Raw genomic sequence first — 25,164 nt, forward strand, 5'->3', positions numbered from 1 at the left:
CCCTCTCACTAGAGACGGAGAAAATCAAGTTCCAGGACTTCCGGCCTCATCAGCCTCCCTCTTCCCTCGCTCTCCCCGGAGGATAAAAATAGGCGCCTCCCCGGGCCTCACTGTGGATGGAGCAACTGCGCGCCGAGGCTGGAGCAGCTGCTCTCGGAGGCGCTGGGCCTGCGGGAGGCATGGGGACAGGGCGAGGGCGGGTCTAGGTGACCCGAGGGGACGTTTGGAAGCCTCGTGGAGAGAGGAGGCTCCTGGAGCAAGTTTGACCGCGATGGTGGGTGGTTCATATAAATACATCACGAGGCCTGGCGCACGGCCTCGCTCCGCTGCCTTTAAAAAAGACGTGTATCTGTGATTCGTCGCTTCTTTGGGGGACAAGGACTCCCTAGAACAAATGACGAGATGTACATACCACTTCTCTGTGTGTGCTCAAGCACACGCAGCACACACTGAGACGCCGAAGGACACACAATTTCATATTATGGGGGGCTTTCAAAGCCTGGCATGGACCACAGGTTAACACCCCCAAGTGAGGGTTGATTATAGGGACGCAGAACGATTATAAAAAGTAAAAATTTGTAGTGTGTAAGAATAAGATGACTCGTTTGCTGAGCGAGATCTTGGAGAATAATTGTATAGAGTATACATCCATGAGAACAGACACAGAAATGTTAATGTTGACCTCCAATGGTGGGATAAAAGGTGATTTCTATTTTTCTCCATTTTCTCGGAAAACAAAAAGCATGTTTCTCTTTTGCAACAGGAGCGCCCGCATCCAGGCATTTCCCGGGATCTGGGGAGCCCACTCGGCTGCAGGCGCGGCCCGGGCCTTTCTGGACTCTGTCCGGGGGGCGGGGGGCGTTGCAGACAATAGACAAGCAAACATCAGGCCGGTGACAACGTGGGCCGGGGATGGGCTCCTTCAGAGGGTGACCTGAGACCCCCTCGCGGGCGGAGGCACTTAGGTAGTCCCCTCCCGCCCGGTCCCGCACGGAGGGGCGGGGCGTGCGCGCGCGCTCTCGGGGCGGCGGCGGCGTGCACGGGCGCGCCCCCGCGGCCAGCCCCCCACAGTGGACGATGACTCCGAGGAGGGGGCGGCGGCGGCGCGCTCCGGCGGTCTGAAGCCGCGGCCGGCTGCCACGGGCCGGCGGCGCGATGAGCTGGGCGGCCGCCCCCGGCTCGGGGCTGTGAGGGGCTCGGGGCCGGGGGTGAGTGGCGGCGGCGCGGCGGGCGGCCCACGCTCCTCCTCGGCGGCGGCGGTGGCCATGCGCGGGACGGCGCGGCCGGGGCCGCTGGGCCGGGGCCGCCTCCCGAGGGCCCGCGGCCTGAGGGCCCCGCCGCCGCCGCTGCTGCTGCTGCTCGCGCTGCTGCCGCTGCTGCCCGCGCCCGGCGCCGCCGCCGCCCCGGCCCCGCGGCACCCGGCACTGCCGCCTGCGGCCGCGGGGCCCAGCGTGAGCCTCTACCTGAGCGAGGACGAGGTGCGCCGGCTCATCGGTGAGTGGGGCGGCCTGCGCCCGGGCGGGCAGGTCGGGCCGGGCCTCGGCTGCTACTGACCGCCGGCGGCCCAGTCCGCGCGCCGTGGACCGCGGGCGGGTCCCCTCCGTGTCCCCGGCGCTCCCCATCCCGGCCCAGCGCCCCAGGTCGCCCCCGAGCCCCGGCCTCTGCCTGCCGTGTTGGCCGGGAGGTGTGGTCCCTGCCCGGGGTCAGCCTTCCGGCGCCCCTGCCCCCCGCCCTCGCTGCCCCGCCGCCAAACGATCCGAGGAACCCTCGGCCGCCGCGAAAGACCTGGGATCCACCCCATTCCAGCCTCTTCGGCCCCTCGCCCTATTCCCTCGAGTCAAGCGCTCCTACAGCTTTTCTTCCCTGCCGCCCCAAGTTTCTTTGACCCTTCCTATGCTCGTCACTCCAGGGCCCTGGATTTTGGATACCTCGAAATTCACGTTTTGTTTAGACTCAACTTGCAAACCCTTGGCTGTGGGTTTGATGCCCCAGTAGAGGCCACGCTGCTGTGCTCATACTTGATGGTTATCATACTTTTTTAAAAAAATGAGAGAGAGAGGTTATAGGGGCCCTACATGTTCATGGCAGCCTCCAAATCCTGCGACCAATAAACATATTTTAAAATAGTGAATCTCCAGGTAGCAGACCTTTTAGCTTCTTCAGTAGCTTTTTGGTTCTTTTCTTGGATGTGTTGGAGTGTGGACCGATACCGTACCTTGTAGGGAAAGGATAACGTGGCTTTGGGTCGGTTGGTGGTTCTGTTCTACCTGATTAGCTTTGTCGTTTGGGGAATTAGTTTGAAAAATAATGATGTTCTCCTGTTGGGACTTTGTAGATTCTGGAAATGACCCCGTAGAGGAAGATCTGATTGATAGAAGCGGCCCGAATGGGAAGTCTCTGGTAGTTGCAGATACCTAGACGTGGACTTTCTTTTGTGTATTATGGCAATCCTTTTATTTCAGCTCAGGTTGGTGCTGCATCTGAGTGTTTGAGGGGAAAAAATTATTCTCTTAAGCATCCATTATCTTATTTTATTCTTTCAAGTTATAAGACTTTCTTAAGATCTGTTGAGTTCAACTCAAGTGGAATTGCTTTTAGCAGACTGTTTAGACCTTGTTATGTACATACATGGGTTTGTAGTCTTTATCCAAAGAAGAATGCTGTGTTTTTGTAATGTCCTGCCATTCTTAATCCTCTTTTTAGTCCAGTGGAATTAGCTGAATTTAGTTTAGTTGAGTTGAAACTGCAAATTGGGTTAATACTTGGAACATAAGACTGAGGTGTAGGAAAAATAATGAATGCTTATAAATCAATTCATATCACATTTTTTAAAAATATTAATGTCTTATGCATGGTTTTGTAAAGTTTTTTTGGTTAAAAGCATGTATATAATTTGTGACTTTGTTTACGTGTAAGAAACCAGCCAAGAGGAGGGGGGTGTTGTCCCTGTCCCCTAACCAGGGGGTAGCATTGGTTGAGTGCCTGCCATGTACTTGCTCCTACGTGTTTTATGTACATCATTTCCTCTACTTTTCTTGTGACCCAGTGAGTTAGATATCATTATTCCCATTTTAGAGATGAGGAAAGTGAAGCTTTAAGTAATTTGCTCAAGGTCACACAATTTATAATCATTTAAAAAAAATCAAGCAGTGTTGACATAGGTCACAAAGTTTTATTGAATGATTTGAAGATATTGTTTATGTAGAAGTTTGATTATGGCATGGTGAAAAAGAAATCATTGCTAATTAATACTTAAAGTGATGTGTTTGTGACCTGATTGTTGAGCATCCAGTTTATGCCCAGGAGTGGGCTCTTGGGAGGAGGGGAGGGAGTATTGCCTCACTGATCAACCTTGTCCACCTCTGGGGCCAGAGGGACCTCCAGCAGTATTTTCCTTAATACAAATAGAGTTGACCTGTTACAGTGGGTCTCTTGACTCTCCATCTTGCCAGATCCAGGTCCTTTCCTTCCATCCCTTCCCATCTACCTCATACATTCTACCTTTAAAGTATTCCTTGGCCGCCCCTGGGTGGGGAGGAGCAATTGGGTAGGGCTGAGATGTATACCAGGCATCCTGAGTTCTCAGACTGCAGTTTCCCACAGAAACTCTTATGGTGTCGAAGACTACTTGAAATAATATTTTGTACCATATTTTTGTATCATTATGGGTTGAACACCTTCTGAAAGCTGACTTGGAAAACTAACCATCATTTTATAGTGTTTCTAAGACAATGAATTTGGAATTCCAAATAAGAAACTTATAAATGAAGGTAATAGTGACAACTTTATAAATTGAACTAATTGCCCTTGATGTGAGAATAAGTTGTTGTTTCATGCAATTATACGTGCATATAATTGAGAAAAACCAAATAGTGCTAAAAGGTTTAAAATAAAAAAACAGCAGTCTCCTCCCTTTGGCCTTTTTATCCTCCAGGACCTACTTTCCAGTGGAAGCTACTGTCTCAGAGTAGTTCTGTTTATTTTTTTTTCCTGTTTTTTCCTTTCATATTTGTAAATCATTGACTTCCTGATATCATAACTGAGCACTTGCCGTCTTCTCTCCCCTAAACTCCCCAATATAGTTACATAGCTACTTCTTGTAGTACCAGCAGCCAGTATTTACATTATTGTGTATATATTTATTGCTCACTTCTGAGTTAGTGACTCATGATTATGTTTTCTTTTCCTATATGTTTTTGCTTTTCCTGGAGCAAATAATTGCCTTTTAAACTTTTTGATTAGTTTTCTGTGTATCTTTGGCTACATTCAAGCCAGCTTTGGTAGTCTAGTTATTAAGATTTGGTGCTCTCACTGCTGCGACCCTGGTTCGTTTCCTGATCACGGAACCACACCACCCGTCTGTCAGTTGTCATACTGTGGCGGCTCTGTGTTGCTGTGATGTTGAAGCTGTGCCACCAGTATTTCAGCTACCAGCAGGGTCCTTCTTGGTGGGCAGATTTCGGTGGAGCTTCCAGACTAAGACAGACTGGGAAGAAGGGCCTGGCCACCCACTTCTGAAAAAATTGGCCATGAAAACCGTGTGAATAGCGGCAGAGCGTTGTCTGATACAGTGCAGAAGGTGAGACGATGGCACAAAAAGACCAGGCAGGGTTCTACTCGCTGTACACAGGGTATCTAGGAGTTGGAATGGACTCGAGGCACTAACAACAACAGTGGCACTACATTCCCTCAGATACTCCAAGAAATATGTAAAATGCCTTTTGATTTTTTTTTTTCCAGGTAACATATCAAATCATCTATCAGTTCCACTTGGTTTCCTCTTAGAGACTTCACGCTCCGGAGCCTCGCATTCTCTTGTTCCAGTCTGGACAGCAGGATTGTTTTTCCTGCTACTTCTGTACCCTTCTCTCCTGTCTTGGAGCCTCTGTTTCCTGATTGCCTATCTCCCTTTTTCTGGTTTGCTTCATTTTGCTGAAGTGTATCCTCAGTAGCTTCCTAAGAAGGGTGCTTGGGAGGTAAATTATTTGAGGCCTTGCATGTCTGAAGGTGTCTCTTCTGTCCTCATGCTTTATAGATGATTTGGCTGAATTTAGAATATTAGGGTGAAAATAAAATTTTTAAAATAATTTTGATGGCATTTTCACAGTGTTTTCTGGCTCTAAGGGTTTCTGTTGAAAAATCCAAAGCCATTCTGATTCCTTTTTTTCTTTGTTTTTTGGAAGCTCAGGGTGTTTTTCTCTGGCATTCTAAAATTTTATAAGCTTTTGTGTGGGTCCGTTCTTCTGTCCGTCCGTCTTGACTTAGTGGGCCCTTTCAATCTAGAGATTCATATCCTTCAGTTTTCAAAAATGTCTGTTACTTCTTTGATAATTTCCTACCCTTCATTTTTTGTTTTTTCTTTCTGAGATACTGGTTTGGTTATTGAATCTCCTGGAATTGGTCTGCAGATTTTCTTATGTTGCCTCTTATTTGTATCTTTGTATTTAGAGGAGGAAAGAGGGAAGGGGGGAGAATTTCTCAATTTTGTCTTCCAAGCTTTTATTTTTAAAATTTTAATGATGATGTTTTTAAAATTTAGAAGCTCTTTTTGTTTTCTGTTTCCATTTCATTTTGTTTCCATTATTCTTATCTTATGGATATATTATCTTCGCTTATCTTTGAGGTATGTATGTTGTTTTTAATTTTTTCTGTATGTTGAATATGTTTTTAATATTTCTTCCCCTTCCTCCAGTGTACCTATTCATTTCAAGATTCTTTTTATGTTTGTTTAGATTGCAAATATCTGGTGATCCTTGGCTGTCTATAATTAGGAGCGCGATGCTGAAAAGTTGATTGGGGAGAGAGGGCATGTGCCTGCTGGTGCTCTAGTGACCTCCCTTGGAGTGCAGGTGGACTTTCCCTTGGGAGTCTACCCCACATATCAGCACCTTCTCATCTTCCTTGGGGCCGGTCAGTGTCTGCAGAGAAGACACCTCCAGTCTCCTGCGTCTGGTGTGCTTGGTGATACACCGCTGCCTGTGTTTGGGTGATCTGGTTGGGGAGGGACGGAGGGTGCCACCCTTCAGACTGTAGACTTTGACTTCTCCTGTTTACAGTTCTCCTGCCCCTGTGCTTCACTTTCTTCAGAAAAAACTTGGGGTTTCATGCTGGATGTGGGGGCCCAAGTGCTTTGAATACACCCTTCAGAGGTTCCCCCTTTGTCAGGCCTGAGCCTCAGGCTGGCCTCTTTGGTGGCCCTTGGGGCCTCCAGGGCTGAACCCTTCAGAGGTCCTGAGGGGCGGTAACCACTCCTTCAACAGCTTCCCATCTTGCAGAAGTTTGTTGAAATGTATGATGTGTTATTGTCATCTTTCCCTTTCTGTTTGTCTTTGTGGTTTCATTACTACCATTTTAGAGGAGTTTGGGGAGGATGTGAGCATAAAGGCGAATGGTCATTACATAGTGTGTAAATGGGAGTTAGGATTGGCCTTTGACTGTTGAAAAGCAGGTGAGGTATTGCAGTTTTTTGTAATAACAATATTAAGAAAGGTAGTAGTGGTGGTTGTATTAGTAGTTGACACTTTTTAGAGTGCTGCTGACATGTGGCAATCTTGCTTGTGTCAGGCACAAAGATAATCCCTGTGTGGGGTATGTATTGCTGTTTTCATTTTATAGAGGAGGAAACAGACTGGGAGGAGGTGTGTAACCAGCCGAGTTCCTTGGTAGTAGGGCATGCAGTCCTGATGGAAGTACGTTTTTTCAGAGACTCCAGAAGCCTCAGGAGCTCTCTGTGTGGCATCCCTGTGTCCCCAGTCCCCCCCTCATTGCTCTCACTTACGCTTCTTAACAAGCTGCATTATAGGCAGCCGTTTCCCCATTTACTGATGACGACGACTCTGATTCGGGGTCCTAAGGGCAGTGAGTAGAGGGCCAGGTCTTGACTCAGTCCTGCCTGAGTCTGGAATCCATACTGCGTCTTTGTCAGCTCTGGAGGAGCTGTGATTAACCAAAATACTCAAGGAGCAGAATCTGCAGGCCTGCTGCTATATGTGCTTGTTTGTGGTTTTGATTATTATCTGCATCCTCCCATGTTCTCTAATTGATAATTCTGATAAGTGCCAGGTGTTCTGGAAGTCCAGCGCTTGTGAAAGTGAGGTGTGGCTAGGGCACTATCAGGGGTTTGGGGATAAACTGCTGGTGTGTGTGTGGGGGATATTGTGTTACCTGGTCATGGCAGCAGTGGTGGTGGTGATAGGGAATCTGTAGGGCTCAGGAGGACTTCTGAGAGTAGAATCCTCCTCCCACAATTAGAAATTCAGTCTGGATAGCTTGCCTCTCTGTTAAAATAAATACACTCTGGAAGAGTTAAGCATTGTTCACATCTTATTTAAAATCAGGTCAATACTAGCTGAGATAACTGCCCCCCAAATCAGTCCAGTAAAAAATTTTGAAGCCCAACCAAGTACCATATATTGTGGTAGAAAATGGTGATTTGAAATCATTAAATTTCTTTTCTTGAGGAACTCAGAATTTCATAAAGACTGTTATATCTATGACTGTAACACTGAGATAAGAATTATATTGCTGATTGATATAAGTAAGTTATTCTAGGAATGATTACTTTTGACTCTAAAAGGGGAGAGGGGAGAGAGGCCTAGAGAGTTTAGGGAAGGTGTTCCAGGAAAGGAGGCATTTGAGCCTCATCTTAAAGGATGAGTTTGATAGGCAAAAAAGAGGAGCAGTTCATGCCAGGCAGAGAAAATAGCGGGGAACAAAGCCATAGAGGTATGGAAGCAGATGTGTGTGAAATCAAGGAACAGGAAAAATCTCATGTGGCTAAGATGATAAAAATTGGCAAAGCTGGGGAGGAGTGGCAGAATATAAAGCTGGGGGGTAGGTTGAGATTGGATTAGGAATTTGAATTTTATCTTTTGATAACAAGGAGCTGTTGAAGAATTTAGGAAAGGAGAGTGCAATTGGGACTAGGTTATATAGAAAAGATAACTTTGGCCCCAATGAAAAGGGTGGCTTGGAGACTGAAAAAGCTGGATCTGAGAAATGGGACAGAGTCAGCCTCTGGTGATAAGAGGGATCAACTAGGGCAATTGAAGGGGTGGGATGGGTTTGTGAGGAATTTACAGGGAGTTTGGAGAAGACTTAGTGGAGGAGACCTGAGGGTTAAAGAAAAAGGAGTCGTCACGGAGGAATCAGGGTTTCAGATTTGGGCAGCAAAATCTGAACTGCAGAAAAGGACTCTTTCCTTTTGGGAAGTGGTTGAGGAAAAGAAAAATGAGATGAGCCATGTGTTCCTCTCCTCCCAGCACCTCTCTTTCCTCTTAAACCTCAGGCCAAGTGCTTGGTGGGGAGGGCGGGGAGGGTGTCCTCTAGCTGATATGTCTGGCGTTAACCTGCTACTGCCCAGACTCTGAGGAGGTAGGGTGCTGGTGGAGGTAGGTTAGCACCCTGCAGCAAACTCTTAACCCTGGGTGTTTGGGTGGGGTTGGTGGCATTGACACAGCATTAATTTAAATCCATGTGTTTTTCACTGGGAGAGCAAGGCTAAGACGTTGTGCAATTGTGGGTTTTGAGGTTTTTTTTTTCCCCTTCTTTATGTTACACATGTGGGAGGACTCTATTCAATTAAGGCTAAACCTGTCCTCTGTGAGTCACATCCTGAGTTAACTAGTTGGTTCTGAAGGTGCTGCCTAAAATAGTTTGGATTTTAAGGATCACTTTAGAAACAAATGAAACATGTGGGTATTTTTTCTGAGCAGCCTGAATTGAGAAGTTCCACAGCATTGCTTTTGGGGTTTCAATGCCATTATGCCAGTGTTCTGAAAAAACTTGCCAGCTGTGCATACTAAAACAAAACAAAACAAAAACTTGGACATGAAACAGAACCATTAGCTACTCTGAAATTATATCACACTTAAAAGTATGCTTTTTTGTGTTATCCTTGTTGATATAAATCAAGTACAATATTTTCTAATCAAAATGTTATTAAACAGCTTTCCTTTGTGTAGGACCTCTTAAAATGTGATATGCCAAAACAAATGCATGTGTATTGCTGAGTTACATAATAAACGCTTACTGAATAATTCTTTTTACTGTGCCCAGCAAGTGACAGTGCTGACTGGTAGAATATTTCTGAAAAGTAGTTTCATAGGTCCCATTTTTGTTCATAAATAAATGTTTTCTTGTATAAATGTGTGTTTTGGTATACCTCTTGTTGTGTGCCAAGTACTTCATGTGTTCCCTTTTGTCAACCATGGGAAGTAGGTGGCATTGACTTTTTTTTATAGATAAAGCTGAGGCTCTGGGAAGTTACAGAATTTGCTGGAGGTCACAGAGATGTCTGGGGCTATGTGACTTCAAGATGCGTGCTCTCTACTGTGCTGCCCTTGAAGACAGTTTACTTAGTCTTTATCTAACCAGAATCGTCTGAGGAGCTTAAACAAAATACAGACTCCTAGACCTACCCTGAGCAATTTGTTTAGGAGATTGAGATGGGGCTCGGCTAATGAGCTTTTTGAATGCCATGTTTCATTGATTATAAGGTGTACAGTTTTTCCACATTTGAACATCTCTGAAATTGGAACCATTTTACAATCAATGGTGAGTCATCAGTTAACTGATAGCTTTTTTTCTTTCTTAGTGGCACAAAAAATATTGGTATACTTTAGATTAAAAGAAATACAGTATTGTAAAAAGATGATATTGTAAAGGAAATTTAGACATAATTTGCCGCCTTTCCTTTTTTTTGGTACCTGTCACAACTTTCTTTCAGAGTTGTAAAATTCTCTGGTGGTATTTATTATTTGCTTGTGGTAATGGCCGTGTACTAGTGTCCTTGTCGGGAAGCCAAATGACGGCAGTAAGATATTATCATTAGGTTTAAGAGCAATAGCAGTTCAGTTTTTAGTCAGGAATTTGCTGGCAAAAGAAATGTCAGTGGTTCTCAACCTTTTTTTTGTGAAACCCTTAGGGCCTTTCCCTAGACAAAGGCACAGAAACCCACGTCTTAAGTTTTGCATACTGTGCCAGGAGTTCTTAGATTTTGAAGGTCTTGCAGGGACCCCTGATAAAAGTTTGTGGGTACATCTGAGTCCCACGAAAGTTGGTTCTGGAAACGGGTATCTATTACATTCTGTATTTCGTCCTGGAAGTCCCTGACTTCCTACGTGAATTTTTTAAAATTTGCATACATTAAGGTTCACTCTGTTGTAGTTGTAGTTCTGTGAGTTTTGACAAATGCATAGAATCTACCATAGTATCATACAGAAAAATTTTACTGCCCTAAAACATTCCCTGTGAAGGGGGCATTTATATTTGTAAATAAATAAATAAATACCCTCCTCTTCCTTGTATTTTAAATGTTTGCCTTTAAAAAGGTATTTATTGTGGAAAATTTCAAACATTCAAAAGTAGAATAGTATAATGGAGGTATAAACCTTTATGTACCCATTATCCAGCTTCAACAATTATCAACTCAGTGCCAATTTTGTCTCATCTCTACCGCTCCACTCCCCAGTCCACTCCTTGCCCTCTCTCCCTGCATCCCCTGCTTAGATTATTTTGAAGCAAACCCAGACATATAATTTTATGAAAAATATTTTAGTATATATCTCTAGAGACCCTTTAAAAATCTGTGATAACCATTATCACAAGTAAGAAATTAACAATAATTCAGAAATATCAAGTATCTAGGCTGTTCAGATCTTCCTGATTTATAAATGAATGTTGGTATAGAGATTCTTGTTTGCTCCCCGTTTCCTCTCTTATCCCTGTTGTCCCCGTCGTCCCCTCCTCCCCCCACCACATGTTTAGTTCCCCTGATGCCAAGATCTTTCTCACCCTAGAGTCTGCAGTAGATGGTTGCTCTGCCTCATAAGCTTTTCCCAGATCTTTACATGGCTGGAGGCTTCTAGATCTCAACTTTAAATGCCACTTCCTCAGAGAGCCTTGCCTTCCTAAGATTGACCTCCAGTGCCACTCTATTCTTTCAGGTGTTTTATTTTAAGCACTTGATATTTTTCTTGTTTCTGTCTCCCCCTATAGGAAAGTAAATTTTGTTTGAGTGAAGACCTTTTATTTTGTTCCACTCTATGTCCCCAGCTCCTAAAATAGTACCTGGCATGTAGTAGATGTTCAGTAGAAGTTCAATGAATGAATAAACGAATGAATCATACTTACTTTTTGGATTCACTGTCTTGTGCTTTACTGTGGTCATCATTCTCTTGATCATTTCCCATTGCTTGCTAAGCTGTTACCCTAAAGGAGAATTGGACTGAACTTATGAATGGAAGTTTAAATAAATTAGTTTTTAATAGCTTATTTTCTTTGAAGTTGCCTAATTTTCCCAAGTCTCTGTCCCTTGTACCCTTGTCTCTGGGTGAGGTGTGCCCTGTCTTGGCTTTCATAGCTCTACACCCTGTACAGCAAATCTGTATCGCTGTACCCATCACACTCTCTCTTTCCCCCACTGCTCAAAGGCCACCTCCTGGCTTGGCACATAGCAGTCTCTCAGCAGACCATTGGTCCATACTGCAGTTGAAGGATGTGAAATATTCAAGAGAGAACCTGGCAAAAGCGTTTTCTAATAATTAAAAGCTGGGAAATAGAATTTCTAATGTTTACTTCCGAAATGCCTAACCCGCTGTTAATCCTATCCACTGTATTTTTTCATCTCATACATTGTAGTTTTCATCTCTAGAAATTTAATTTGGGTCTTTTTGTATCTTTGGGTCTTTTATATCTTCTGTGTTTCCTAACTTTTTGACCATGTGGAGTACAGTTATAATAGTTACTTCAGTGTCCTGTCTGCTTATTCTAACATCTGTGCCAGTTCTGGGTTGGTTTCAATTGATTAATCTCTCTTTCTCTCTGTATCTCTCTTTTGCTTTTTTGCATGCCTGGTAGTTTTTGACTGGATGGCAGGCATTGTGAATTTTACCCTGCTGCGTGCTGGATATTTTTGTATCCCTCCAAATATTGTTGGGTTTTGTTCTGGGACTCAGTTAAGTTACTTGGAAACAGTTTGATGCTTTCCGGTCTTGCTGTTAGATAGGACAGGAGCAGTGCTCATTGTAGGGCTAATTATTCCCTACCGCCGAGTGAAGACCCTTCTGTGTACTTCTCCAGTGACCTGTGAATCATGAGGTTTTCCAGTCTGGCTGGTGGGAAAATGTGATATTGCAAATCCTGTGTAAGTGCTGGGCACCGTTACCCTTTATCCTTTCTCTGTCCTGTGTAGCTTCCCCATGCATGCTCTGATCAGTGTTCAGCTGAATACTGGAGGACAGCCCTCTGCACATCTTGGAAGTTTTTTTGCTGTGCAGCCCTCTCTCTCTGGTACTTTGTCCTGCATACTCTAGCTGTCTTTGTCTTTCTGGACTCTCATATATTTGTCTGTTTTTTGGTTATTTCAGAGGAGAGGTTTAATCTGATCCTGTTCTATCTTGTCCAGAAGTGGAAATGGCCAAAGATTATCTTTTTGATTGTTTGCATCTTTTCTACAGTTGTTTAACTCCTTAAATTATTTGTTAAAGAAGAGAATTTAATCCAATTTAAAGAAAAAAGTTCTAAGGTTTGTATATGTGTGCATTTACATGTACACAAATATGGGTGTATAGTAGATAACGTGGCATGGGACAATATTGGATTTGGAATCTGCCTATTTGAATTTTAATTCCATCTCCTGCTGTGTGTGGGTAGGCAAGTAATTAATGTCTCTGAGTGTTGATTTCCTCATATATAACATGAGATGCTTTCAGCATACAACAGGATGTCTGTTACCACAGTTGCTATAATATATATGAAAATGCTGCATAATCCTCAAAACAGTTTATTTTAGTTAGTGGTGGAGGATTTGCATGTTTTTAGATGAAAACCAAAATCATAGAATGTTAGGTCATTTCGATATCACATGGTTGATAGATTGCCTTCAGTAGTAGTGTTTATCACTCACTCACTGAACAATTATTTATTGAGTGTATACTAGCCTTTATTTTAGGGGATTGGGACATATTTTGGTGAATAAAACAGATAAAGATCCCTGCCTTCATGGAACTAACTTCTAGCAGAGAGCTAAGTGACTTGCCTGAGAAAAGAATTCAGGTAGCTTTGGAACTGAACTCCAAGTTAGCACTTTGTAGTGCATCCTGTTGCTGGCAGGGAAAAGTGATGTTTGTGAGTTCTCCATTGTGCTTTGAGCCCCTGGACATAACAGCCAACTCTAAGTTACTAATGGCCTCCATGGCTGACTGAGATAGCATACTCCTATTAGAAGTTGGCTTTGAAAGAAGTTGAATGGTGATCATGTCAAACTATGAGTAAATTACTCCATTTCTATTATGGGACTGTACCTGCAATGCATGTATGAGCTGGTCAGATCATTTTCTTCTTTAAATAGGGCAAGAACCAATGACAAATTATTTTCCAGGGTATCTTTTTTACCAGTGCCCTTCTGGCACTAGGGCAGGGCCTGCTTCCTATTTTACATTATAGTGTTGGAAATTATGGGTTATATTTCTGTTACTTATTATCCTTGGATAGGATTTGGGAAGCACCTTTAACGTTTCTGCAGTTGTGGTACAAATCACATTTTTGGGGGCCTTCTTTTATGGATTCTTTTTTAGATGACAGATATATTAATTGGACATGAAATCTTGTTCCCTGATCCTATATTTTATTGTCCAGCTCTCTTTGTAATTTCTTATCCTTCTGCTATAGTATTTTCAGATGGGAAAGGTGACAGTGCATCATTTTGAGTCATCCATTCGAAATCAGAAGTGACCATACTCTCCCTTTGATTCCACACAGCTTCTCCCAAGGTGGTATCATCATAGGTACTTGAAGGGCAAACCTGACCACAGCATTTGTGATGGATACCTTTGGGCTTCTGTTTTCAGGGATCACAGAATTACAGTGAAAGTTATGTTCTGAAATGTAATCCCTGGAGAATAGAGGAGGAGAGATGCTTAGTAAGTGGATCTTCGCACCCCGTAGCCTGGTCTGTTAAAGCACTGGCAATTAATAGCAACTCCAGTGGATTGTTTTTAAGTGAGCTATTGATTTTGACCATGTATCATGTTTTCTTCCTGAAGTGGCCAAGTGGTGCTCAGTGACTCCAGATGCCTAGCTTTTCCTTGGGAGGATCAGAGATTCCCTTCGTGAAGCTGACTTCCTAGCCATCTTTCAGTGACCAGGAGGGCGGGCCTGCTTGCCTTTCCTTAGATGAGGCCAGTCTTAGGCAGGAGATGAGGAGGCAGCCTGGAGGAAGAGGGCGGAGGGTGAGGGCATATTTACATTGTCTTTTGTTGTACATCATGCATATCTTCTTTCTCTTAAAAGCTCACTTTAATTCTTTTTATACTCTCTGTGTGTACATGTGTACACTCTCAACCAGGTTCTTATAGACACTTAAGGTTGCAGGAGAAAGATAGGAGGTAAATGCTGAATGGGCAGAGGATTATGTGAAAAATTGTAGTTAATCTATAAGATAATTGTTTAAACAGATGTGGAGATTGAAGATTTATGTGATTTTTTCTTTTAATTATGAAGAAAAGATGCCCTTTTCTTAAAGTCTGACAATTGTAAATTCCCTGTCTTATGATGTAGTGAAATATTAGGTCTCAGCTAATTTTCTGGATATAATTTGACTATAGCTAGATTTATTAGATTCTGATGCACAACTTGTTATTTTATCTGTTTCAGCTTGTTAGTTTCCATAAACTAGGAAAATTTGGAATAAGAGTTCCATGTTCTTGTATTTTTTTTAGCGTCAATTAAAATATAGAGTATTTAGTGGTTTCATACATAGTAAGTGATTTTGGCTTTTCTCTGGCTTTGTATACCACACTATCCTCAGAACTTAGAAGATTATCTTGACTAAATAAATTTTTTACTTAGGTTTTGACTGGCATTTGGAAACTGGATGATATCATAGAATAATAGAGTTTTGGCCGACATTTGGAAACCATGGATGATATCATAGAATAATAGAATTTTGTGGCTCAGGAGAGACATTAACATCATATGGTTTAGCTCCTTTGTTTTATAGTTGAGAAAATTGATGCCTGGAGAAGATGGTTAGATAATTGATTGTTAATAAATTCTGCTTTAGTTCTGTTTCCATGGCATCACTTTTATTTTCCTGCCATAACTGATTTCTGATGTTTTCTTTAAAATATTATTTCCCTTAAAACCCACCTTTGATGTAGTTGGTTTTTGTCAACAGCCAGACATTCATGCAACTAACATTTGAGTAGCTACAAATATACTAAGACCCCAGCCCTGCTTGTAAAGTGTGCAAGGTAGCGGGGAAGACAGACATGTGAACAACTCCCTGGAATGTGTTTTGTTAAGTCCTGTAAAGGTGGTTCCTTTTATAAAGGGAGATCGTTTGCTCATTGGCACTAATCAACCATTGTTGTGGCCTTGGGAAACCAATAGTTAACTTTTAAAATCATTTGGAAAATTTTTTGAACTATTGAGTTACTTGAACTTATGCTAGACAGGCCAGGTCATGTAGAGCACAGGCCTTGAATTAAGTTTGAGCTTAAGATTGTCTAGGGAAAAATGAATTTTTCTTGATGGATGTTGAGAGTTTTGCAGGAATAATTTTGGTTTTTAAGCTTGGAATTTGGGTTGTTTAAAAATAAAAATATGAACAAATGTCATATTTTCTTTTTTTTTAAAGATTTATTTATTTATTTCCCCCAAAGCCCCAGTAGATAGTTGTATATCATAGCTGCACATTCTTCTAGTTGCTGTATGTGGGACACGGCCTCAGCATGGCCGGAGAAGCGGTGCGTCAGTGCGCACCCGGGATCCGAACCCCGGGCCGCCAGCAGCGGAGCACGCGCACTTAACCGCTAAGCCACAGGGCCGGCCCCGTATTTTCTAACGAGAGAATAATATTCCTACTTTGCTGGAATTGGCAGTGAGAAATTTAAGTCTGGTTATTGTAATTGAACAACTAAAATGTATCTCATCCTAGGTTAGAATAGAAAAATTCTGTGCATTCTAATAGCAAAATGCTACCTCTTTAGTCCATGACTGTTCGCTCTTGTTCTGTCTGCCCTTGGACTGAGCCCCTTTCCACCCTCCACCCACTCCTCTTCACCTGCTCTGTCTTCTTTTCTGCTGGCCCTTTCACTTTTATCTTGTGGGGCTGTTTTGAGGTCTCCTCGGACTCTTTTCATAGTGCTTCTTGATCTGTTCAGCTTAACTGAAACCTGATTTTCTCTTGTCATAGTTTGCTCATAATCCTTTCCAGTCACTGGAAGCGTTTTATTACACTCCCTTCCCGTTCATGGGGCAGGGGCCAGCTCTTTTTCTTTTCTTTTTTAAAAATAATGATTTGTTGAGGTGAAATTCACATAACAAAATTAACCATTTTAAAGTGAACAATTCAATGCCGTTTAGTACATTTATGTACCATGTTGTGCAGCTACCACCTCTATCTATTTTGAAAACATTTCCATTGCCCCAGAGTAAAATTCCTTACCCATTAGGCAGTTTCTTCTCATCCCCCTCTCCCCCCAGCCCTGACAACCACCAATTTGTGTTCTATCTGTATGGATTTATCTATTCTGGATATTTCCTATAAATGGAATCATACAGTATGAGATGTTTTGTGTCTGGCTTCTTTTATTTATCATAATGTTTTGGAGGTTCATCCACATTGTAGCATGTATCAATACTTCATTCCTTTCTATAGCTGAATAATATTCTATTCTGTGTATATACCACAATTTGTTTATCTGTTCATCTGTTGATAGACATTTGGGTTGTTTCCACATTTTTACTATTATGAATAATGCTGCTATGAACATGTGTGTACATGTGCTTGACTGAGTACTTGTTTTCAATTTTGGATTTATACCTAGGGAGTGGAATTGTGGGTCATATGGTAATTCTGTGTTTAACTTTTTGAGGAACCACCAAACTTTTTTATAGTGGCTGAATCATTTTGCATTCCCACCAGCAATGTACGAAAGTTCCAGTTTCTCCACATCCTTGCTAGTATTTGCTATTTTCTGGGGTTTTAAATTTTTTTTTTTTTGTGAAGAAGATCGGCCCTGAGCTAACATCTGCCAATCCTCCTCTTTTTGCTGAGGAAGACTGGCCCTGGGCTAACATCCATGCCCATCTTCCTCTACTTTATGTGGGACGCCGCCACAGCATGGCTTGACAAGCAGTGCGTCGGTGCCAGGGATCGAACCAGTGAACCTCGGGCCGCCACAACAGAGCGCGCGCACTTAACCGCTTGCGCCACCGGGCCGGCCCCTTAATTTTTTTTTTGATTAAAGCTATCCTAGTGGGTGTGAAGTGATACCTCATTGTGGTTTTAATTTGCATTTGCCTAATGACTAATGATGTTGACCATCTTTTCATGTATTTGTTGGCCATTTGTGTATCTTCTTTGGAAAAATGTCTATTCAAGTCCCTTGTTTTTTTTTTTTTTTTTTTTACTGAGGAAGATTCTCCCTGAGCTAACATCCACTGCCAATCTTCCTCTTTTTGTATGTAAGCTGCCACCACAGCACAGCCACTGACACATGAGTGCTGTAGGGCCGCGCCTGGTAACTGGACCTGGGCCACTGAAGCAGAGCGAGCGGAACTTAGCCACTAGGCCACTGGGGTTGGCCCCCTTGCTCATTTTTTAATTGAGTTGTCTTTTGTTGTTGAGTTGTAAGAGTTCTTTATATTGTCTCCATACTAGACTCTTATCAGATATATAATTTGCAAATATTTTCCTCCATTTTATAGACTGTCTTGACTGTCTTGATATTGCCTTTTAATGCACATTTTTTAATTTTTATGAAATTCAGTTTATCAACTTTTTTCTTCTGTTGCTCATGCTTTTAGTGCCATATCTAAGAATCTGTTGCCAATCCAAGGTCATGAAGATTTACTTCTCTGTTTTCCTCTAAGAGTTTTATAGTTTTAGGTCTTACATTTAGGTTGTTGATCTGTTTTGAATTAGTTTTGTGGTTTTTTTTGGTTAGGAAGATTGGCCCTGAGCTAACATCTGTGCCCTTCTTCCTCTATTTTATATGTGGGACACTGCCACAGCATGGCTTGATGGGTGGTGCGTAGGTCCATGCCCAGGATTGAAACCTGCAAACCCCGGGCTGCTGAAGTGGAGTGTGCAAACTTAACCATTATGCCACTGGGCTGGCCCCTTGAATTAGTTTTTATATATGGTGTGAGGTAGGGGACTAATTTCATTTTTTAGCTTTGCTTGTGGGTATCTAGTTGTCCCAGCACCGTTTATTGAAGAGTCTATTCTTTCCACATTAAATGGTCTTGGCACCCTCGTCAAAAATCAGTTGGCTGGAAATATATAGGTTAATTTTTGGACTCTGAATTCTATTCCATTTGTCTACATGTCTCTTGTTATGCCAGTACCACACTGTTTTGGTTTCTGTAGCTTTGTGGTGAGTTTTGAAATCCAGAAGTGTGTATCCTTCAACTATGTTCTTCTTTTTCAAAATTGTTTTGGCTGTTGGGGGCCACTTACAATTCCATATTAATTTGAGAATCTGCTTTTCCATTTCTGCAAAAAAATTGGTTAGAATTTTGATAGGGATTGCACTGAATCTGTAGATCCATTTGGGTAGTATTGCTACCTTAACAATAGTAAGTCTTCCAGTCCATGAACACGAGATGTCCTTCCGTTTATTTAGGTCTTTACTTTCTTTCAGCAGTGTTTTATAGTTTCACTGTACAAGCCTTTCACCTCGTTGTTTAATTTTATTGTTAGGTATTTTATTCTTTTGGATGCTCTTGTAAATGGAATTATTTTCTCAGTTTCCTTTTTGGATTATTTATTAAGGGACCAGTTTTTATCATGCATTATATCCTTTCTTTCCTACCCTGATTGTTTTGCCCTAGGACAGTGACTCAGCATCCTCCTCTCTTTTGATGTCAATGATATTGACTTATATGATTGTTGACCCATTAGAGTTGTTAGAGTCACCTTACCTTTACAAGACGATCTTCAGTGAATTATCCCCTGACTCCCAAAGGATATTAGGACCTACCCTGATTTTTTCTCAGCTGTTACTCCTTTGACATTGCTGGTTTCCCAGTTCCCAGGCCTCTTTTCCAAATAAGGTGCTCACTGAAATGGCTGCTTTAGACTTGGTCTTCTCAGCTCTTGGAACTTCCTTGTTCTGACCATGGCACCGCAACCTCCCTCCTCAGTCATTCCCTTCTACTGGAACCAAGGCTCTGTGTCCTGATCTCCTAAAGAGTTACACTATTGCTGGCTTGCTGCAGAACTGGTTTAGTAAAGCATTACTAAATAAATTATTTCCCTCACTGCCTCTCTAACCATTCTTCACTGCCCGTGTCACCTCTGTGCAGCCTACCACACCACTCCCAGGCAGTGATAACCCCTGCCATCTACTACCCCTGCTTTGAGACTGCATTTAATTGCTATTGTCATATTTGAAACACTAAGAATTAGCAGAAATCAGAAAGGAGTAAGGTTGCAGAAATGCAAGTAGAGTTTCATATTAGAAAGGATATCAATAAAAACTACCTTATTAATACAATAAAGGAAAAAATAATTTGATTATATATGCTCAAAAGGAATTTCTTATAATTCAACGCCTCTTGTTGACGGAAACAAAACTGCTCAACAAAATGGAAATATAAGGTTTAGTAGTTAGGGTAGGCTAAACTGTTATAACAAGTGTACCCAAATGATAATGGCTGTATTACAATAAAAGCTTATTTATAAGTCATGTAATAGCATAGGATGTTGATGTGCTATTCTGCACCATGACTAAAAGACCCAGACTCCTATCATCTTTTGGCTCTGCAGTCCCCTAAGACCTCATCATTGTCTGCATCCAGCCAACCAGAAGGTGGCAGAGTTTGGAGAAATTGTTGAGAATTGTTGAAATTAATATAGGCGAAGCATGAAAGTCACACATCACTTTTGCTTACAGTCCGTTGGAGAGAACTTGGCAACATGGCCAGAACTAACTGCAATGAGGTTGGGATATATAGTCTACCTCTGTTCCCAGGAGAAAAAGTTTTGGTTATTTACCTGAAGGGAAAAAAAGAATCAACCAAAAAACAGTAATTCATAAGGTGAATGTGCATACAAAATTAATATAAAAATCATTAGCCTTCATACGTGCAAACAAAAATCACAGGAAGATGTATTTGAAGGAAAGATCACAAATAACAAATAAAAAGAGAAAATATCCAGAAATAATCTTAAAAAGAAAAGTGGTAAGATCGACATAATGAGATGTTTATAATTCTATTGAGAGAGAAAGCAAAAAAAAGACCTGAACTTTTGAAAAAAAAGGCACACCATGGTTTTGGGTGAGAAGATGCAAAATCATAAGACAGCATTTCCTTCAAGTTAATATATAAATTCAATAAAATTCCATTTCAAAACACCAGCAGGTTTTTTTTGGGAGAAAAAGGTTCTTTGAGAGGGAGAAGGGGACTAGAAAAGCTGATTCTAAAGCTCATATGGAAAAGTAAACAGGAATAGCCAGGGCCATTCAGAGGAAGAAGAAGTTAAGAGACGGGTACAAACTAGCTCTGTCTGATGTTAAAACATTCGAGTAGCTCATATATTAGTTTCCTACTGCTTCTGTAATAAATTATCACAAACTGAAACAACACAGATTTGTTGTCTTATACTTCTGGAGGTCAGAAGTCCCAAGTGCGTCTCCCTGGGCTAAAATCAAGGTGTGGGCAGGGCTGTGTTTCTTTCTAGAACCTCTGGAGGAAAATTCATTTCCTTACCTTTTCCACTTTCTAGAGGTTTCTGGTCTCCTGCCTCTATCTTCAAAGCCAGCAATGTTAACATTTCTCTGACCATTTTTCTGTAGTCCTGTCTACCTCCCACTCTGAAAGCAGCCAGAAAAATTTCTGATTTTTAAGGGCTCCTGTGGTTAGATTTTGCCTACCCACGTAATCTAAAAGAAGGAAAACAGAAAAAAAAGGAAAAAGGGAGTAGATTATCTAGATGCTGTCTTCATTTGTCTTTTACTTTTCTCTTTTTTTTAAAAAAAAACCTTTTTGGAGTGGCCCTGTGGCTTAGCGGTCAAGTGTGCGTGCTTCGCTACTGGCAGCCTGGGTTTGGATCCCGGGTGCGCACCGACGCACCGCTTCTCCAGCCATGCTGAGGCGGCGTCCCACATACAGCAACTAGAAGGATGTACAGCTATGACGTACAACTATCTACTGGGGCTTTGGGGAAAAAAAGGAGGAGGATTGGCAATAGATGTTAGCTTAGAGCCAGTCTTCCTCAGCAAAAAGAGGAGGATTAGCATGGATGTTAGCTCAGGGCTGATCTTCCTCACCAAAAAAAAAAAAAATTTTTTTTTGAGTGTATGGTGGGGAAGAAAAGAAAAAGATTCATTCGGAAATAAAGTATGATATTTTCTACAGATTTCATCTTTTTCTAAAAATCAATTTGTTTAAAATTCTTTTTGTTTTATTAAATTTATTTCCTGATTATCAGAGTAAAAACATTCTTATTATAGGCTATTTGGAAAATGTACAAGACCATAAAGAAGAAGAAAAATATACATTATTTTACCATACATTGGTTTCTTTGGTAAATGTCTTTCCAGTCTTTTTCCATTTTCTCAGTTTTCTTTACGTAGTTGAAATCTTATGTAATGGTTAAGAAAATAATTATCTATCTTTGAGATAGATAGTACTTGAAAATCTATGATGTTTAAGTTTTCCCTCCCTTCCTGCCTCCCTCCCATTGCCGTGTGGTCAGAACGTGGCCTATACATTTTCCACTTACAGAAACTGATTGCGCTTTTCCTTGTAGCTGATCACTTCTTGTAAATCTCTTATGGATGCTTTGAAAGAAGTAAATTTCCTGTAGAGTACTATCTTGTGTCTATGTATCCACTCAGCCATATTAATTATGGTTCTGTATAAAAAAGTTATATCCTCGGGGCCAGCCAGGTGGCAGTGGTTAAGTTCACATGCTCCACCTCAGGTGGCCCAGGGTTTGCAGGTTCGGATCCCGGGCACAGACCTACGCACCGCTTATCCAGCCATGCTGTGGCAGGCGTCCCACATATAAAGTAGAGGAAGATGGGCATGGATGTTAGCCCAGGGCCAATCTTCCTCAGCAAAAAGAGGAGGATTGGTGGGCCGGTGCAGTGGCGCAAGCGGTTGAGTGTGTGTGCTCCTCTGCGGCATCCCGGGGTTTGCCAGTTCGGTTCCTGGGCGCGCACCGACGCACTGCTTGGCAAGCCATGCTGTGGCAGCATCCCATATAAAGTGGAGGAAGATGGGCACGGATGTTAGCCCAGGGCCAGTCTTCCTCAGCTTAAAAAAAAAAAAAAGAGGAGAATTGGCAGATGTTAGCACAGGGCTGATCTCCTCACAAAAAAAAAAAAAAAAAAAGAAAGGAGGATTGGTAATGGATGTTAGCTCAGGGCTAATCTTCCTCACTCCCCCCCAAAAAAGTTGTATCCTCTACATACTAATATCAGTCATAGGCTGGTAGTTTTGTACCATGATTATACTTACATTGGATTCTCTTCATGTTTCTAATATTTTGGGATGATTGTGCTTAGAATGGGTTCCCTTCATATTTCTAATATTTTGAGATTTTTTGGATTCTACGTTTTGATTTAGAGCTGTAAAGATTCATGATTACTATACTTTCATCAGGAAGTGTACCTTTTCTCAGTATAAAGTGATTCTTTATCTCCTGTTAAAAATAAAACTCTTATGAATCTCTCAGTATGTTTTGGACTAACTTTTTGGGGGAAGAATATGTAGTTGGTATCTTTTCTGAGGCCTTCTGAGAATCCATTGTCTTTCCCTGTGATGAGAATTTGTCTGAGAATAGAATTTCTGCCTGCTTCCTGTTTCCCTGAAAACGGTAGTGTTGTTGTGTTCCCTGTCGTCTTCAGGTCTCCCACGCTATCTCATTCAGGTGGTGAGCGTGGGTCGTCCGAGGATTTTTTTGTCAGTTCAGCTCCGTTGTCAGTGTTGCATGCAGCCTTCTTCCTGAGCTTTGTGTTCTTTTCAGTTCATAGCGCGTTGCCAAATTTCCCCTTTAGGTATATCTGAGTATTTTAAGGGAAAATTGGAGGAAGGTGTTTTAGTCATTAGTAATTTATCATTACTAGTGTTAATCTTGGTATATCAAAGATGTTGCCTTTACCAATGTGATTTTTTTTTTTAATTGAATTTTATTGTTTGAGGGCTTTCTCTCTAGCTGTTACTGGTCTTTATGGATTATTTTAGGCGGTAATTGGATTTTTGTTTAGTGATTTGCTGCAGCTGTATGCGTATTTCTTTAAACATATTTTTGCTAATTATTTTTTTTTTTCCAGTTTAACAACTTTCACAGAGAGTTTAGGAGAAGAAAAAGAATAAAAGCATGCAATAAAAAATAACCTATAATCCACCACTGTTAATATTTTTTGGTATTTCCTTTCTTTTTTGAGAAATGGAGCACACACACAGCATATGTATATGTATACATTTAACTTGAATTCAGCGGACATTTATTGAAGACCTGTTATATGCACAAACTATTTTAGGTGCCAGACATTGTTAAAATTTGCTGTATATAGTTTGTATCTTGCTTATTTTCCTTTAATGTTACATTCTAAGCAAAACCCAATTCATTAAAATTTATTTGTAACACTCCTGTTCATGGCGTCATAATTTTTTTAGTGTTTTTGGTCATTAAAACCTGTCTTCAAAGGGGAAGCTCAATATGTCACATAGATGAAGAGGGAGAGATTTGATTGAAGGGGTATAATGGCTCAGGGTACCTCCTCTCTCCTTCTCCAAAGACAGAGGAACTGTTATGGATGTATTATGGTTTATTAATCACTGTGCTATGGTTTATTAATCACTGTGCTATAAACAATATCGTTTATATTGTTTCTTCAGTTTTAAATATTATTTTGATTAATATCTTTATACATAAAAATTTATCTATATTTGGTTTTCTTATGATGGATTTTTAAAAGTGGAGTTACTGAGTCAGAGTATTAATATTTATAAAATTTTGGTATATATTCACAAATTGCTTGCTTGCTGTACCCTGCCTAACATTCAGTATTATATTTAAAGAATATAAGCATTTCTGTTACAACATCAAATACATTCCTAAAAAAAAAAACCCTTCAAGATTGCCTATTCACTAAAAATAACAGGACTTACGGGAAGAATAAGGTTAAGGGCAAACCACTCAAGACCTCTGCAATTTTCAAGCCAAGTACTAACAAAAGCATAATTGGTACCTTATGAGATAACTTGGACAGCCCAGCCAAACCACTTAGCGTGGCTGAGGCTGCCTCAGAGGAGAGTTAAAGATATTAAAATATACTAGGATGGAAATCTCTGGCTTGCGCGGTCTTGAGATAGTGCAGAAGAGAGTAGCTTTCTAAGCCAGTGGGGCTGCCGTAGAGGTGGCGCAGAGGAAGTACAGCTTGCTTTGATCCAGGAACCATGCAAAAGCTGGTGGTGTTCCTCTGAGGAGGGAGCCCTGGCAGGTGCTCATTTTTAGTTTTCTTAAAATAGGGCTGAGAGGGCTCCTACCTGGCAGTAGGTGAGCTGAGTGAGGGTCTTTTCCTTCCCCACTGAAACTTATAATTCTTTACCTGCTATTCCGGTTTCCCTCACCTGGGAAGATTCAAATGTGAACTGACACAATGTCTATCTTATACTCGCATTGTTATTTTATTTACTAACCACTTATGAGCTAATTGGTGTTACAGGAACCTGATTTATGACAGAACAGACTGTATTTGCTAATTTGATAGGAGGAAATTTGAATCTCGTTTTAATGGTTTCTTTGAAAAAATTCAAACTAGGAATAACTACCTTAGTTAATAAAGAGTGTCTATTTCAAAACAATGTTTTCAAAATCTGTAGACAAAAAACAGCAACTCTGTTTAACGATTGTATTTCAATTTGAATACCTCAATTTAGGGTAGTGAATTTCAAATTTTCAATTTATTTTGGTGGCCATTAAGTGTTTATAGATATGGATCACAGGACTCAACTGTCAGCAGCTTATGAATATTAATTTATTTGTTGAGGATAGAAGTCAGGGTTTTGCAGTGACTCGTTTGTGGGAATGGCTTCATCAGGATTATGCAGCATTCAGTTATAGCACCAGAGAAGATGGAGTAGGGAAGTCAAGTCAGTTCAAGATTGGTTGCTTTCAGGGTGGGGTATGCATGTCTG

General features: G+C 41.4%; 1 protein-coding gene across 2 annotated transcripts in view; it reads left to right on the forward strand.

Moving 5' to 3' along the window:
* Positions 1-1,155: 1,155 nt before the first annotated feature.
* Positions 1,156-25,164, forward strand: part of RYK (receptor like tyrosine kinase) — a 96,966-nt gene continuing 72,957 nt past the window's right edge. Inside the window, exon 1 of one of the 2 annotated variants that reach the window (XM_087430552.1) lies at positions 1,156-1,494. In XM_087430552.1, coding sequence (XP_087286678.1) covers positions 1,266-1,494 — 229 coding nt within the window. In that variant the 5' untranslated portion in view covers positions 1,156-1,265. The remainder of the gene's footprint in view (positions 1,495-25,164) is intronic. The other variant, XM_087430553.1, reaches the window with a different exon arrangement.

This window comes from Ceratotherium simum, chromosome 5, assembly GCF_057802395.1.
Source record: "Ceratotherium simum simum isolate JZ-2026a chromosome 5, ASM5780239v1, whole genome shotgun sequence".
Lineage (NCBI taxonomy): Eukaryota > Metazoa > Chordata > Mammalia > Perissodactyla > Rhinocerotidae > Ceratotherium > Ceratotherium simum.